General features: G+C 37.1%; 1 protein-coding gene across 1 annotated transcript in view; it reads left to right on the plus strand.

Annotated features, from left to right (window-relative positions):
• SNX27 (sorting nexin 27) overlaps window positions 1–14,220 on the plus strand; it is an 85,188-nt gene that overhangs the window by 23,960 nt on the left and 47,008 nt on the right. Inside the window, exon 2 of the mRNA XM_045816647.1 lies at window positions 11,039–11,270. Coding sequence (XP_045672603.1) covers window positions 11,039–11,270 — 232 coding nt within the window. The remainder of the gene's footprint in view (window positions 1–11,038; window positions 11,271–14,220) is intronic.

The raw sequence follows: 14,220 nt of genomic DNA on the forward strand, positions 1-14,220 counted from the left end.
TAAGAATAGTATAGGAAATGGAGAAGCCAAAGAACTTAACATGTATGACCCATTGACATGAACTAAGCAGTGGTGAAGGGGGATGATGGTGGAAAGCATGGGTGCAGGGCAGGGGAGAACAAAGGGGAGAAAAAACTGTGTCAACTGTAATAGCATAATCAGTAAAACATATTTTACAAAAAACTCATACATTTTATGAGGTAGTCACATTGCAGATTGCAAAAATGCTGCAGATGCTCCAAGACAACAAGAAACATACACACAGACTACCGAGTCCTGTGGAGAAATAGGAAGGGAACGGCCCTCTCTTAAGGAGGGAGCGCCGCGCCTTCCCACCCAAGTGGGCTTTTATTAAGAACACAGATACAGTTTGTTGATGACAGTCTGGCAAGCAAGCAGGTTTTGCAAGATTTTACATACTTCTTTTTCAGGTCTGATCACCCCAGGAAGTCCGCAGTCCCCAGTGTGGATTGCACCACTCCTTGTTATTGTCACAGGCTTGAGTCGGGCAGAGGAGACAAAGGCAGGCGGGAGATTTGGATGTCTCGCAGGCAGAATGAGGACTCAGGCTTTGTCAAAGCCGAGGGGTGAGGGGCGATCACCCCCTTTTTCCACAGCCCCTTAAGTCCTTCCCTGGGCCCTCCATGTGATCATGCCTGTCTTAGGTGAATCCCCCCTTGGGGAATCTTACCCATCATTGGCTAACTGATCAAGCATTGGGGGCCAGGAAAGGAGCAGAAGCAGCGCTCCTGCCAGGGAGATAAGCTTGTCTCCTTAGTGGCTTCTGGTCCAGAGATCTCTCACTCAGCCTTAGCCATGGGGGGTTACAGCTCCTGAAACCAGGCAGGGCGGTTCCCAACAATTTTAGAACCCTTTGGCCAATTAATTTCTCTAGTTGTAGTTCTCTTGTCCTATCAATAAAGCAGGTGTTCTGGAATGTATGATGCAAAATGTTATTTCTAAAACAAAATTCTAAAATGTTTTTTTAAATTTAAGTTTTATTTTTCACTTACGGTTTAAATTCTGTATTTTGTATTAGTTTCAAGTGTATGGCATAGTTGTTAGATAATCATATACTTTGTAAAGTGTTCCCCCCAATATTTCCAGTACCCATCTGGCACCATACTAGTTATCGGAACATTATTGACATTTTCTATGTTGTATTTTATATCTTTGTGACGATTATGTGACTACCTACCAATTTGTACTTCTTAATCCCATGACTTTATTCACCCAGTCCCCCAACCTGCCTCCCCCACTGGCAGCCATCAGTCTGTTTCTGCATCTATGAGTCTATTTCAGTTGTTCATTTATTTTTGTTCTTTAAATTCTACATATAAGTGAAACCATATGGTATTTGTCTTTCTCTATTTCTAGCTTATTTCACTTAGCATAATATCCTCTAGGTCTATCCATGTTGGTGCAAATGGTAAGATTTCTTTTTTTTTTTTATGGCTGAGTAATATTCCATTTGTATATATGTACCACAACTTTTTCATTTACTCATCTGTTGATGGCCAGTTGGGTTGCTTTCATATGTTGATTATTGTACATATCACTGCAGTGAATATAATGGTCATATATTCTTTCAAATTAATGTTTTGTATTTCTTTGGTTATATACCCAGAAGTAGAATTGCTGGGTCATAAGGCAATTCCTTTTTAATTTTTTGAGGACCTTCCATACTCTTTTCCATAATGGTTGCATCAAACTGCATTACCACCAATAGTGTACAAGGGTTCCCTTTTTTCCACATCCTCACTAACACTTGTTTGTAGATTTATTGATGGTAGCCATTCTGTCAAGTATGAGGTGATACCCCATTGTGAGTTTTTTTTAAAGATTTTATTTATTTTTTTTAGAGAGGGAGGAAGGGTAGAAGAAAGAGAGGGAAAGAAACATCAGTGTGTGGTTGCTTCTTGAGCACCCCCTGCTGCGGACCTCACCCACAACCCAGGCATGTTCCCTGACTAGGAATTGAACCAGCAACCCTTTGGTTCACAGGCCTGTGCCCAATCAACTGAGCTATAATAGCCAGGGCCCCATCGTGATTTTAATTTTTCTGATGATTAGTGAGCATTGAGTCTTTACATATACCTATCGACCATCTGTATGTTCTTAAAAGTTGTTGATATTTAGTTTTCCAGAATGGTACTTTTGTGCAGACACATTCAAGCTTCATTTCCTTATGTTTATTGCTTATGCATATCTGAATCTTTTAACCTGAGTTTCAGGGCAAAGTACTATATGATTGCAAAGACAGTTAGTCAATAAAAATATTCTATGATTTGATTGTTTGCCTAAGTAAGATAGCAAGACAGAGTTAGAGGCAAAGGAGCCAACCTAAGCCAGTCAGATATTTAACTGCAATATTGGAAAGGGCCTATTTTCACATTTCAGTAGAGCGGTCCTTGAGTTTATAGTCTAGTGTCTGGTATAGCTGGACCCAAAAAGTGGGTAACAAACCAGTGAAAAGTCAAAGGAAATGTCTCTCTTGTGATGTCTCAGGGGTCTGTCTCTTTTTCTCCAACTTGCAGAGCTTTACCAAATTCCCAAGAAAATATTTTGTGCAGAAGGTAAGGAGTTTGTTTTAAAAGCTTTGTGTAATTGGGCCAAGATGGAGGCATAGGTAGACGCACTGTGCCTCCTTACACAACCAAAAGAACAACAATTTAAAAACAAAAAACAACCAGAACTGATAGAAAATCGAACTGTATGGAAGTCTGACAACCAAGGGTTAAAGAAACATCCATCCAGACCGGTAGGAGGGGCAGAGGCAGGCACCTGGGCTGAGATGGACCCAGCAAAGTGGTGGGTTGTGGAGCGGGGCAGGCAAGGCTGCAGCTGGTGGAGCGGACCATCCTGCATTCACGTGCAATAAACCAGGAGGAACACCTGGGGAGTGAGTCAGTCTGTGCAACCCAGGGCCCCAGCACAGGGAAATAAAGCCTCAAACCACCGACTGAAAACATCTGTGGGGGTTGAGGCGGCAGTAGGAGAAACTCCCAGCCTCACAGGAGAGTTCAGTGGAGAGACCCACAGGGTCCTAGAAAGTACACAAGCCTGCCCACCCGGGAATCAGCACCAGAAGGGCCCACTTTGCTTGTGGGTAGCAGGAGAAGTGACTGAAATCTGGCAGAGCATGGAACAAGAGCCATTGTTCCCTCTCTACTCCTTCCCCACATACAGTGTCACAAAGCAGTGATGTGGGTTCCCTGCCCTGGTGAACACCTAAGGCTCCTCCCCTTACACATAGCAGGTGCACAGGGACCAAAAAAAAAAAAAAAAAGGCCCAAATGAAAGAACAGAGCAAAGCTCCAGAAAAAAATGCAGCTAAGCAACGAAGAGATAGCCAACCTGTCAGGTGCACAGTTCAAAACACTAGTAATCAGGATGCTCACAGGATTGGTTGAATTTGATGGCAAATTAGGTGAAAAAATGAAGGCAATGCTAAGTGAAATAAAGGAAAATGTACAGAGAACCAATAGTAATGGGAAGGAACCTGGGACTCGAATCAACAGTGTGGACCAGAAAGAAGAAAGAAACATTCAACCAGAAAAGAAGGAAGAAACAAGAATTCAAAAAAATGAGGAGAGGCTTAGGAACCTCCAGAACATCTTTAAACGTGCCAACATCCTAATTATAGGGGTACCAGAAGGGGAAGAGGAAGAGCAACAAGTGGAAAAGTTATTTGAACAAATAATGAAGGAGAACTTCCCCAATCTGGCGAAGGACATAGACTTCCAGGAAGTCCAGGATTTTCAGGGAGTCCCAAAGAAGTTGGACACAAGGAGGAACACACCAAGGTATATCATAATTACATTACCCAAGATTAAAAATAGGAGAGAATCTTAGAAGCAGCAAGAGAAAAGAAGACAGTTACCTACGAAAGAGTTCCCATAAGACTGTCAGCTGATTTCTCAAAAAAAGCCTTCCAGGCAAGAAGGGGCTGGAAAGAAGTATTCCAAATCATTAAAGGCAAGGACCTACATCCAAGATTACTTTATCCAGCAAAGCTTTCATTTAGAATGGAAGGACAGATAAAGTGCTTCCCAGATGAGGTCAAGTTAAAGGAGTTCATCATCACCAAGCCCTTATTTTGTGAAATGTTAAAGGGACTTATCTAAGAAAAAGAAGATAAAAATATGAACAGTAAAATTACAGCAAACTCAGTTATTAACAATCACACCTAAAACAAAAACAAAAGCAAACTAAGCAAGCAAACAGGAGCAGAATCACAGAAATGGAGATCACATGGAGGGTTATCAACAGGGAAGTCGGAGGGGGAGAGGGGGAAAGGTACAGAGAATAAGTAGTATAAATGGTAGGTAGGAAATAGTCAAGGGAAGGTTAAGAGTAATATAGGAAATGTAGACGCCAAAGAACTTACATGTATGACCCATGGGCATGAACATAATGGGGGGAATGTGGGTGGGAGGGGGTGTGCAGGGTGGCGGGGAATAAAAGGAGGGAAATGGGAAACTGTAATAGCATAATCAATAAAATATATTAAAAAAGAAGAAAAACCTTTGTGTAATTGAAGAGATATAACAACTATGTTAAACTTTTATAATTATGTAACTTAACTTTTTTAAATTACCAATCACTCTAACTCAACTGTTTTCATATTTCACATATTTATCCTTTTTATGGGCAAAAAATTTTATGTGCTCATAATCACAATGAAGAGTATTTTTAAAAATTTATTACATTTTTATTGTATTTTCCATTATCATTTATTCCCCATATACTCTTCCAGTTCCACCCACCCCCCTTTCCCGTACATTCACCACACTGTTCGTGTCCATGAGTTCTTTCTCTTTTTTCTTTTTTGCTTGATCCCTCCACCCCCTCCCACTGCCCCCAGAGCTGTCAATGAGCAATATTTTATATTTTAAATGTAAAAAAACCCTAAAACAATTTATAGTCTTTCTTTTGCATTTAATATAATCTAAGGACTTCTCCATGTTTGTAGTCTTCATAAATATTTTTAAAGAATTACATAGTTCATTTGTGTGTTGTACTCAACATCTTTAACAGATTTTATAATGTTATGTATTTGGCTAAATAAATACTCTGTCAGAAGAAAACTTTTTAATAGACTTGAATGCATAAAAATCTAACAAGAGCAATCTAGGGCTTCTTAAAACCAAAGTTTAAATTATATCCAGTGTTTAGTAAATTTGACTTTGTCTCTCACATTATAGCTTAATAAACTTGAGAGAGGTGCTTTTGCTCTCTGGCTTGAGTTTTTATAATCATCTGTTGCTGAGGTTCTTAACTATAGTAGGCTCAAAATATGTGTCCTGTAGTTTATCGGAGTTTAGGACAAAAGTGAAAGCAGTAATAAGGGTAAAAACAAGCTGGCTTAATTTTATTTTCATTATTCCATGAAATAGGCTTGCAAGACTTGAAGGTATGGGTTCACACAAAAAGTTCATATAGTTTTTTTTCTTAAAAGATACATTTTTCATTTTCATCAATAACTTCATTTATTTGTATATTTTGGGTATGTCAGCTATCTCACACATGGTATAATATTGATTGTCTTCAGTTATTGTCTCTATGTGATCGCTATCAACTTCAGCTGGTCTACCTGACCCTGGAGCATGGTCCAGCGAGAAACCTCCAGCATGAAGCTTCACAAACCACTTTTTACACATTTGCTCAGTCACAGCAGTTTCTCCACACTGCATAAATCCTTTGTATGTGTGTGTTTCAGGTGCATTTTTACCTTTCTTGAAATAATAAACCATAATGTACCAAAAATGTCATGTGTTCCATTTTCAATATTAAAATGGCTACACAAAAATTCAGCAATTTTGATGTTTTTTTAAGTGCATGCTGATATGACAGCTGTCACAATACAGTCTAACAAAATTGTTTCAAATGAAGCTAAAGACAATTAAATGCTACTAGAGCCAACTTACTGGGGAAAAAAAAAAAAAGCCAAACCAAAAAAAAAAAAAAAAAGCCAAACAGTGAGCTTTTTGGCCACCCCAGTATTAAAGGTTTATTTGTCATGAAGATATGGGAGGTGAAAGAAAAAGGACGTGCTTTGTCAGTTGAACAATTTCATGCTGCAGATAATGTGTAGGGATCCATCTCCTAGGATCATAACAGCATTGTTCATAAAAGCAAAAAGAAAATTAAGAGTAATCTAACAGTAGAGTAAGGGTTATGGTTCATGCTGATGGACTACTAGTTTATATTTATAAATAAGGATATGTAATAATGTCTACTTTTAAATCAACTTCATTGAGCCTTAATTTAAATATAGTTAAATGCACACTTTTTAATTGTAGAGTTTTGAATTTGGGCAGAAGTAGAGACCCATTCAGACTTTTTTCTGTCTCATTTAAAAAAAAAAGATTTTATTTTTAGAGAGAGTGAAGGGAGGGAGAAAAAGGGACAGAAACATCGATCCGTTGCCTCTTGAATGTGCGCTAACCAGTTACCCAACCTGCAGCCCAGGCATGTGCCCAAATGGGGATCTGAACTGGTGTCCATTCTCTTCGCAGGATAGCATCCAACCAACCAAGCCACATTGGTCAGGGCTCGGTCTCATTTATTTTGCTCAGTGTGTTTTTGAGATTCATCCATGTTGTTGGTAGTTTGGTCCTTTTTATTGCTGAGTAATATTCCATTGTATGAATATGCCAGTTTGTTTAAGTGTTCTCCTCTAGTTGATAGACATTTAGCTGTTTTCAGTTTGGGGCTATTATGACTAAAGCTTCACCGAACATTCAACTACAGTTGTTTGTATGGTCATCTTTTAATTTTTCTGGGGTAAATACCTAGGAGTGGAATTGTGGGTTCATATAGTAAATGTATGTTTAACATTGTAAGAAACTGCCGGGTTGTTTTTGCTTTATGCTTCTATCAGCAATGTATGAGAATTCAGTTCTTCAACACTCCTAGCAAAACTTGGCTTTGTCATTCTTTTCTATTTGAATTGTTCTTGTGGGTATGTAGCACTATGTCATAATCTATAAAATTGAAAGGTATATCTTACTGTTTTCAGTTATAGGAATGCATTGTTTATTTTTTACAGGCTGCTTCTGAGGGACTAATTACCCTAGTTACTTTCTTGAATGTCATAGGGTGTCAAAATAATATTCTGCTTACCACCTAGCATGGCTCCTTCTTGTGGTACATATATATGATGATTGGCTCTGTCATGTTTCCATCCATGTCTAGTTTCATTATGTATAGCTTCGTTTACAAGCACTACACAGAAATAGATCCTGACAATTTAGCTTTTTCCTGCTTCTGGGAGTGTTTATATTGGCTTTGCAATTTCCTCAGCTGGCTAAATTTAGTTGACTAAAAGTCTGCTTTAAAAGTCACTCCCATTAGCCAGCTAAAATCTTTTCCAAATGGGCCAAATTTTGGTCTTATGTAAAAAATTAGGAGAATTTTATTAAGATTGTCCAATGTATCTTTACAGTGCCAAAGACACAGTAAATTGAGTATCACTTAGTTGCCTAAGTAAGTAAAATTTTGTTGAATTGTTGGAGTTTTTTGGTAGCCTCCCTCTTCCCCACATTTTATTATAAAAAATTTCAAATATACAGGGAACTTGAAGGAATTGCACGAGGAATATTTGCATACCTGTCACCTATTGTGTAATTAACATTTGCTGTATTTAATCATATATCTGTTGAAAAAATTTTGATAGTGTGTTTAAGCTCTTGCCTTTCCTTGTGGAAGAAGCCTATATGGGTAGAATTTACTGGACCATAGATACTTTTGTGTGGTATAGGACTTGGTGGTTCTCTGGTGCAGTGGTCATCTTATGATCCCCATTATCATTAGTTGAGAGCTCAATGATTTATTTTCAAATGAATTCCAACTAGATCATGTTGCAAAGACAGAAGAGAGGCAAGGGGAGTTGGTGGTTGATATTATCAGGAGGCCTGAATACCACTAACTTACTTGCATAACTGATACAAATCCTGTTATGTGAAAATTACTATTTATTGAGTGGTTACCATGTTCTCTAGAGCTTTATTGTATCTTAGTTCTCACAACTTTGATAGCTATAGATATTATTAGCCCTATTTTATAGGTTAGGAAGTCAAGGCTTAGTGAGATTGAATAATGTCTTATGTGTATTGAAACCCAAATCTCTCTGACTCCAGAATCCATGCTTTGAACCGTAAGTCTGTGCTGCTGAAAATTCCTTTTACTGCAGAATATCTGTTGGATAGTTTGCTTTCACTTATGTCTTCAGAATTGTCCAAATTGGGCCATATTAGGTTTGAGCCTGGTATAGTAGCATTCTTGTGGAAAAAGGGGGCAATCATATAAACATTTTCATGACTGTAAAGGCCTCTTAATTCTTGGGGATTTTTACTGACTTCATTTTGTTCTCTGAAGAATGAAGGAATTTCCAGCTTTGTATATTAAATCGTGGAATGTAAAGCATTCCTTCTGTAGTTGAATCAACTAAATACTAGCAAGTGTGTTTAGAAGTTTAGAATGTGACAGTGGTAGTTCTCCTGTCTTTTTTTTTTTTTTTTAAAGAGGTTTTAGGAATGATAGCCAATTTGAAGCTTGGTCTTCCTAATACAGAAGTGAAACCTAAATAAGCTCCCTTACTCCCTGGCTGCTCTTGGAGTAAGCTTCGCTTAAGTTTCTCTGATGATTTTTGGGGCTTTTTTCTGGGAGTGACCCAAGGAGTCATGTATTCTAATTTGAAAACTGAATGAGTGGAGGTGCATTGGAAGCAGTAGTTCTTAACCTTCCTGGAGATTACATGTTCCTTTTTGAAGATGATGAAAACTGTGATCCTCTCCCCAGGGAAAAAATACATCTGTGCATAGAAGTGCAATTTTACATACAGATTTTGTAGGTGTTCACTGACGTCCAACCCTATCAATAGAGTAGCCCAGATTAAAAGTCTTTTAATAGAAAAAAAATAAGGGAGCCTAAAAATAAGATTTGAGCATCAGTTCTTAAACTTTTTTTTTATAAATATGCATCTCATAAAATTGTATTAACATAAAATACATCTCAAAGTTCCATCTCAAAGTGTTAGTGTTCCCACTTTGTTTAAAAAAAAAAAATTAACAAGAGCATTGTGAGCTTGATAAGATTCCTAGGGATAGATGAAATTCTCTGTGATGATTTCCAACTTTTGCTTTTTCAATTTTATTTCTTCCACTAGCAAAACATTTTATCAGAACTACTACCAAGGCCAAAGAATTAGATGAAATCTTTTGACGATCCCAACTTTAGGTTTCCACCCTTGATCTAAAATGTCTTCATAATGAGCTGGTGATACATAGTACTTCTTTCCTTTTTGTACCTTCTGATGTGAGTGTTCAGGCAAGTTAGGTTTTATTTTACGTTAATCCTCACAACAACCTTGCTAGTGACTTACTGTTGTCCCCATTTTACATATGTGGAAAGCAACACTAAAAAATGGTTAAATAGCTTGATTAAGACTGATTCTCATTAAAAGGCAGAGTCAGGATTTGGACCTATGTAAACGTATCTCCAAAGCCTCTTTTTTCCCTTTTTTAATTATCCTGCTCTGTGATCAGAGTTCACCATTTTTACTTGGTCACTAGTCTGATCTGATCCAAATTTTGAAAGCCCCAGTTTCCATCACTGGAAGGAGCTCTTTTATTTTCTTCTAGAGCTAACCAGTTGTAAAATTACTGATGTAAGTGTGTGTACTAGTTACTTAGGTTGTGAAATGTCAACAGTGCTGAATTTAACAGCTAGATTGTTAAACCCAAAATAAGGAAGGGAGCTAGCTGGGGAATTTCTTGCCTGTTCTGTTTATCTAAATGGATGTTCCAGATACCAGACTCTGACTGAGACAATTCCAGTGATTGAAAAGTTTGTAGAAGACTTATTACTAAACTTAGCATCATTTTGAGGAAGGAAGTACTCTAATGGTTTGGAACAGGAGTGAAAAAGAGTTTAAAGAATAGAAAAGATTTTATCAAATTGACTAAAGGCCAGGTATGTATTTCTAAACTCTCTTGGGACAGCCGTGGAGGGAACCTCTGGGTCAGCTAGCTGACTAATCATTTTTGCTGAGGCAGCAAGCTGGGTCAGCATTCTGGGAAGGTAGTTGGGTTTACTGAGTGAGTTTTGTTAGACTCAGCATCTTTCTTGACAAAATTATTGTTCTTTCAAACCTCATACTTTTCCTAGTTTCAGCCTTTTATACACAATGAAACAGAAAGGAGAATAAGTAGGTTGATTTACTATTAGCCTTAATGTGTATTTTTTAGTGTAAACTAAAAACACAGGGCTTTATGTGAGATAGCACAGAGCAAAAAACAGAATTCTAAAAGATTAATAAAAGTGATTTGGAGAACAAAGAAAGTTGGGTCAGATAATGAAATTTTACAGAGGTTATCTCCTTGCCTTTAAAAAAACTGATTGATAGAAGAAACTAGTGTGTATGAAAATATATACCAATTAAGCCTCAACATAATGCAACTTGTCATAAAGGAAAATTAAATTGACTAATGTGAAGATATGTGAGAAATCAGATATAAATCTAAAAGAATTATCTTAAGTCATATTTTTTGAGTCTTTACAAATTAAGGGAATGCATTTTGTGGAAAATTTGTTTTGACAGAGTCTTTTTTTAAATCTCCAGGACATTTAAAAAGGACAAAGTACAGTTCAAATGGCAGGATTATTAAAAACCACTTTGCATCATACACATGATTATTTGGGATAAGGGAATTGATATTCGGCTTAAAAGCTTTGTTTCCTCCTCAGCTTCACCCTCCTTCCTCTGTTTTCTTGAAGCTGTGTGTGGGATTCTAGCATAGAGGAAGGGTGGGTCCTCTCACCTGTTTCCATCCCCCCCCACCCCCCGCGATAAGTTCATAAACACTTTTTTATGTGATGTTTAAGAACATAAGCAGCTCTTCTGGAACCAGATTAATCTTTTGATTTTATGGTTCATTCTACATAACACTGGAGTTGGGGCAGGAGGGTGGAAATACAAGGTGTTTGGACCCTTCTGGTTTATGGGATTGTCTTTTTCCCTTTTTCCCCTTAGGAACGGCGTGAATGTTGAGGGGGCGACACACAAGCAGGTGGTGGACCTGATCCGAGCAGGAGAGAAGGAATTGATCTTGACTGTGTTATCTGTACCTCCTCATGAGGCAGATAACCTAGATCCCAGTGACGACTCGTTGGGACAATCATTTTATGATTACACAGAAAAGCAAGCAGTGCCCATATCGGTCCCCACATACAAACATGTGGAGCAGAATGGTGAGAAGTTTGTGGTGAGTGTCAGCCCAATTTGACCCTCAAACATCTAGCTTTTTTTCCTCCACTATTATCATTTATGATATATAATAGAGCACCAGAATAAATGAGTACAACATAGATCAGTTTGCCTACCAGAAAGATGGGTTTACACATAAATAAAAGACACTGAACCTGATTTATTGCAGGGGGTGAGCTGCAGTAATGAAGAGTTCTATTCAACTTAAGCATAATTCCATATTATTCCAGATGGTTTTAAGTTTTGTTTGTTCTTTTATTGGTTGCTATATCTCTCACTGTTGACTCTATAAAGCTATAGAGTAAGGTTATTTTCAAAAGGTGGTGTCTTCTGAAACATGTAATATACAGTTTGTCCACTTCAGAACTTACAAATGCCCTATTGTCCTCTCCACACCTTGTTCATTTTCTTTGGAGATACCTGTGTGAATGATTAACTCTAACTCTGGTTTTCCCCAAGATCCTAATTATATTTTAAGTGCAATTCATGTGAACTGTTTTATCCATTTCCACTCTGTTGCTGTTGTAGATACAGAAGAGCCCACCTCAAATTCTGGGTGATATGTGCCAGCCCTTTTTCTGAATGTCTTTGTTCTTCAAAACTTAATTGCCACTGGTAGTCCAGTCTGTCTAATTTTTCTCTTGGTTGCATTATGCTTTATTTGCCTTTGTAAAAAATGCAATGAGTTCTGATTGATATTGGCAAACAGACTACCTGTGTTTAAAGCTGACCTGCTGATTAAAGTTGTAGTCTCTGACGCTGATATTTGTGCCCTATATAGGAATGAGCCACTACATATTTATGGTAATTTTTTTTTTTTAGTGGGGAGATGAGAAAAGCAAGCAAGGAAGCCAGAAAGTTCCTGAAGGATCAAATAACGTTTGATTGTATCTGTAATTTAGCTGGAGATGAATAGCACATAGGTTTTGTGTTAGCCTGACGTGCAGATACTCAGAAACATACACACAAAATTTAGAGTTTTGTGTTTCAGAGATGTTATAGTTTGAATCATAAGGCATGTAATAAGTAGAAATCAAGGCCAGGTCCTAAGATAGAGCAGATGGGATGTTAAGACCCTTGAGGAAATTACCTAAGACTTTGGGAATCACTGTAGACTTCAGAAAAGGAATGAAATTATTAATTTTTTATAAAATCAACTTTATGGGGCATAATTTGCCTGCATTAACATTAACCCATGTTAAATGTCAAGTTTCATGAGTTTTGATAAATGTACATAGTTCTAGGACAGTTTCATTACCCCAGAAAGTCTCCTCATGTCCCTTTGCAGCAAGTCCTCTCCACCTACCACCACTCCTGTCAGCCACGATCACCTTTCTGTCATCATATTTTGCCTTTTCTGGAATGTCAAATAAATGACCATATGAAGTCTTTTGTGTCTGGCTTTGTTCACTTAGTGTAGTCCTTTTAAGATTAATTCATGTCGTTGTATGTATTAATAGTTTATTTCTTTTTAATTGCTGATAGTATTCCATTGGATGGATATACTATAATTGATCCATGCATTTGATATATGTTTGGGTTGCTTCCGGTTTGGGGCTATTATAACTAAAGCATCCATAAAATAACATTAACGTACAAGTATTTATGTAAACATACGGTTTTTATTTCTCTTGAGAACATACATACCTAGAAATAGAATTGCAAGGTCATGTGGTAAGTGTAGATTGAACTTATAAGAAATTGTCAGTTTTCCAAAGAAGCTGTACCATTTTTGTATTCTCATCTGCAGGGGAGAGTTCCAGTTGCTCCATAACTTCTTGAACACTTGGTATTTTCATTTAAAAAAAAAATTTTAGCCATTCTAGTGAGTATCTCACTCTGGTTTTAATTTGCTTTTGCCTAGTGACTCATGATGATGAGTTTATTTTCATGTGCTTTATAGCCATTCTTGTATCTCCTGTGATGAAGTATCTGTTCAGCTGTTTTGCCCAATTGAAAAGTGGAGTTGTTTGTCTTAATATTTCCTTGTAAAAGTTCTTCATGTATTTTAGATTTAAGCCTTTTATTAGGTAGATGATTTGTAAAATATTTCAGTCTGTGGCTTGCCTTTTAATTTTATTTTTAACAGTGTCTTTCAAAGAACACAGGTTTTAAATTTTGTCAGTTTGTCCACTTGGTAAGTTTTTTTCATTTATGGATAATGCTTTTTGTGTTCTAAGAAATGTGTCTAACCCAAGGGAACAAATCTTTTGTTTTCTTGTAGAGGTTTTATAGTTTTAGCTCTCTGTTTTTGTAATAACTTTATTGAGATATGAATCACATGCCATAAATCTGCCCATTTTAATTGTACAGTTCGATGGTTCTTAGTATGTTCACAGAGTTGTGTGACCATTACCACAGTCAATTTTAGAACATTTTATCATCTCAGAAAGAAACTCCGTACCATTTAGCCATTATCCTCCATACATCCTGCTCCTACCAGCCCTAGGTAACTTGCTCATCTGCTTTCTTTCTCTATAGATTTGCCTCTCATGGACATTTCATATAGATGAAATCATATGTGTTTTCAAGGTTTAGCCACGTTGTAGCTTGTTTCAGCCAAATAACCTTCCATTGTATTGGTACACCACATGTGATTTATCTGTCCTTCAGTGACTGGAACATATCACCCAGAATTCGAGATGAGCTTTTGGGTTGTCTGCTTTTTGGCTATTAGGAATAATGGTACTATGAGCTTATATGTAGATGTATTTGTGTGGATAATGTTTTAATTTTTGCAAATACATATTTAGGAGTAGAATTGCTGGGTCATATAGTAAATCTTATGTTTAATCTTTTGAAAAAATGGTAGATGCTTTTCCAAAGTGGCTGCATTGTATTTTTCACTGTTATGTTTAGATTTGTGATCCATTTTGAGTTAATATCTGTATATCATATGATATAAGGGTTGAGGTTTTTTTTTCCCAATGTGGACATTTAGTTGTTTC

This window comes from Phyllostomus hastatus, unplaced genomic scaffold (assembly GCF_019186645.2).
Source record: "Phyllostomus hastatus isolate PE091 unplaced genomic scaffold, TTU_PhHast_1.1 phas_scaffold_216, whole genome shotgun sequence".
NCBI lineage: Eukaryota > Metazoa > Chordata > Mammalia > Chiroptera > Phyllostomidae > Phyllostomus > Phyllostomus hastatus.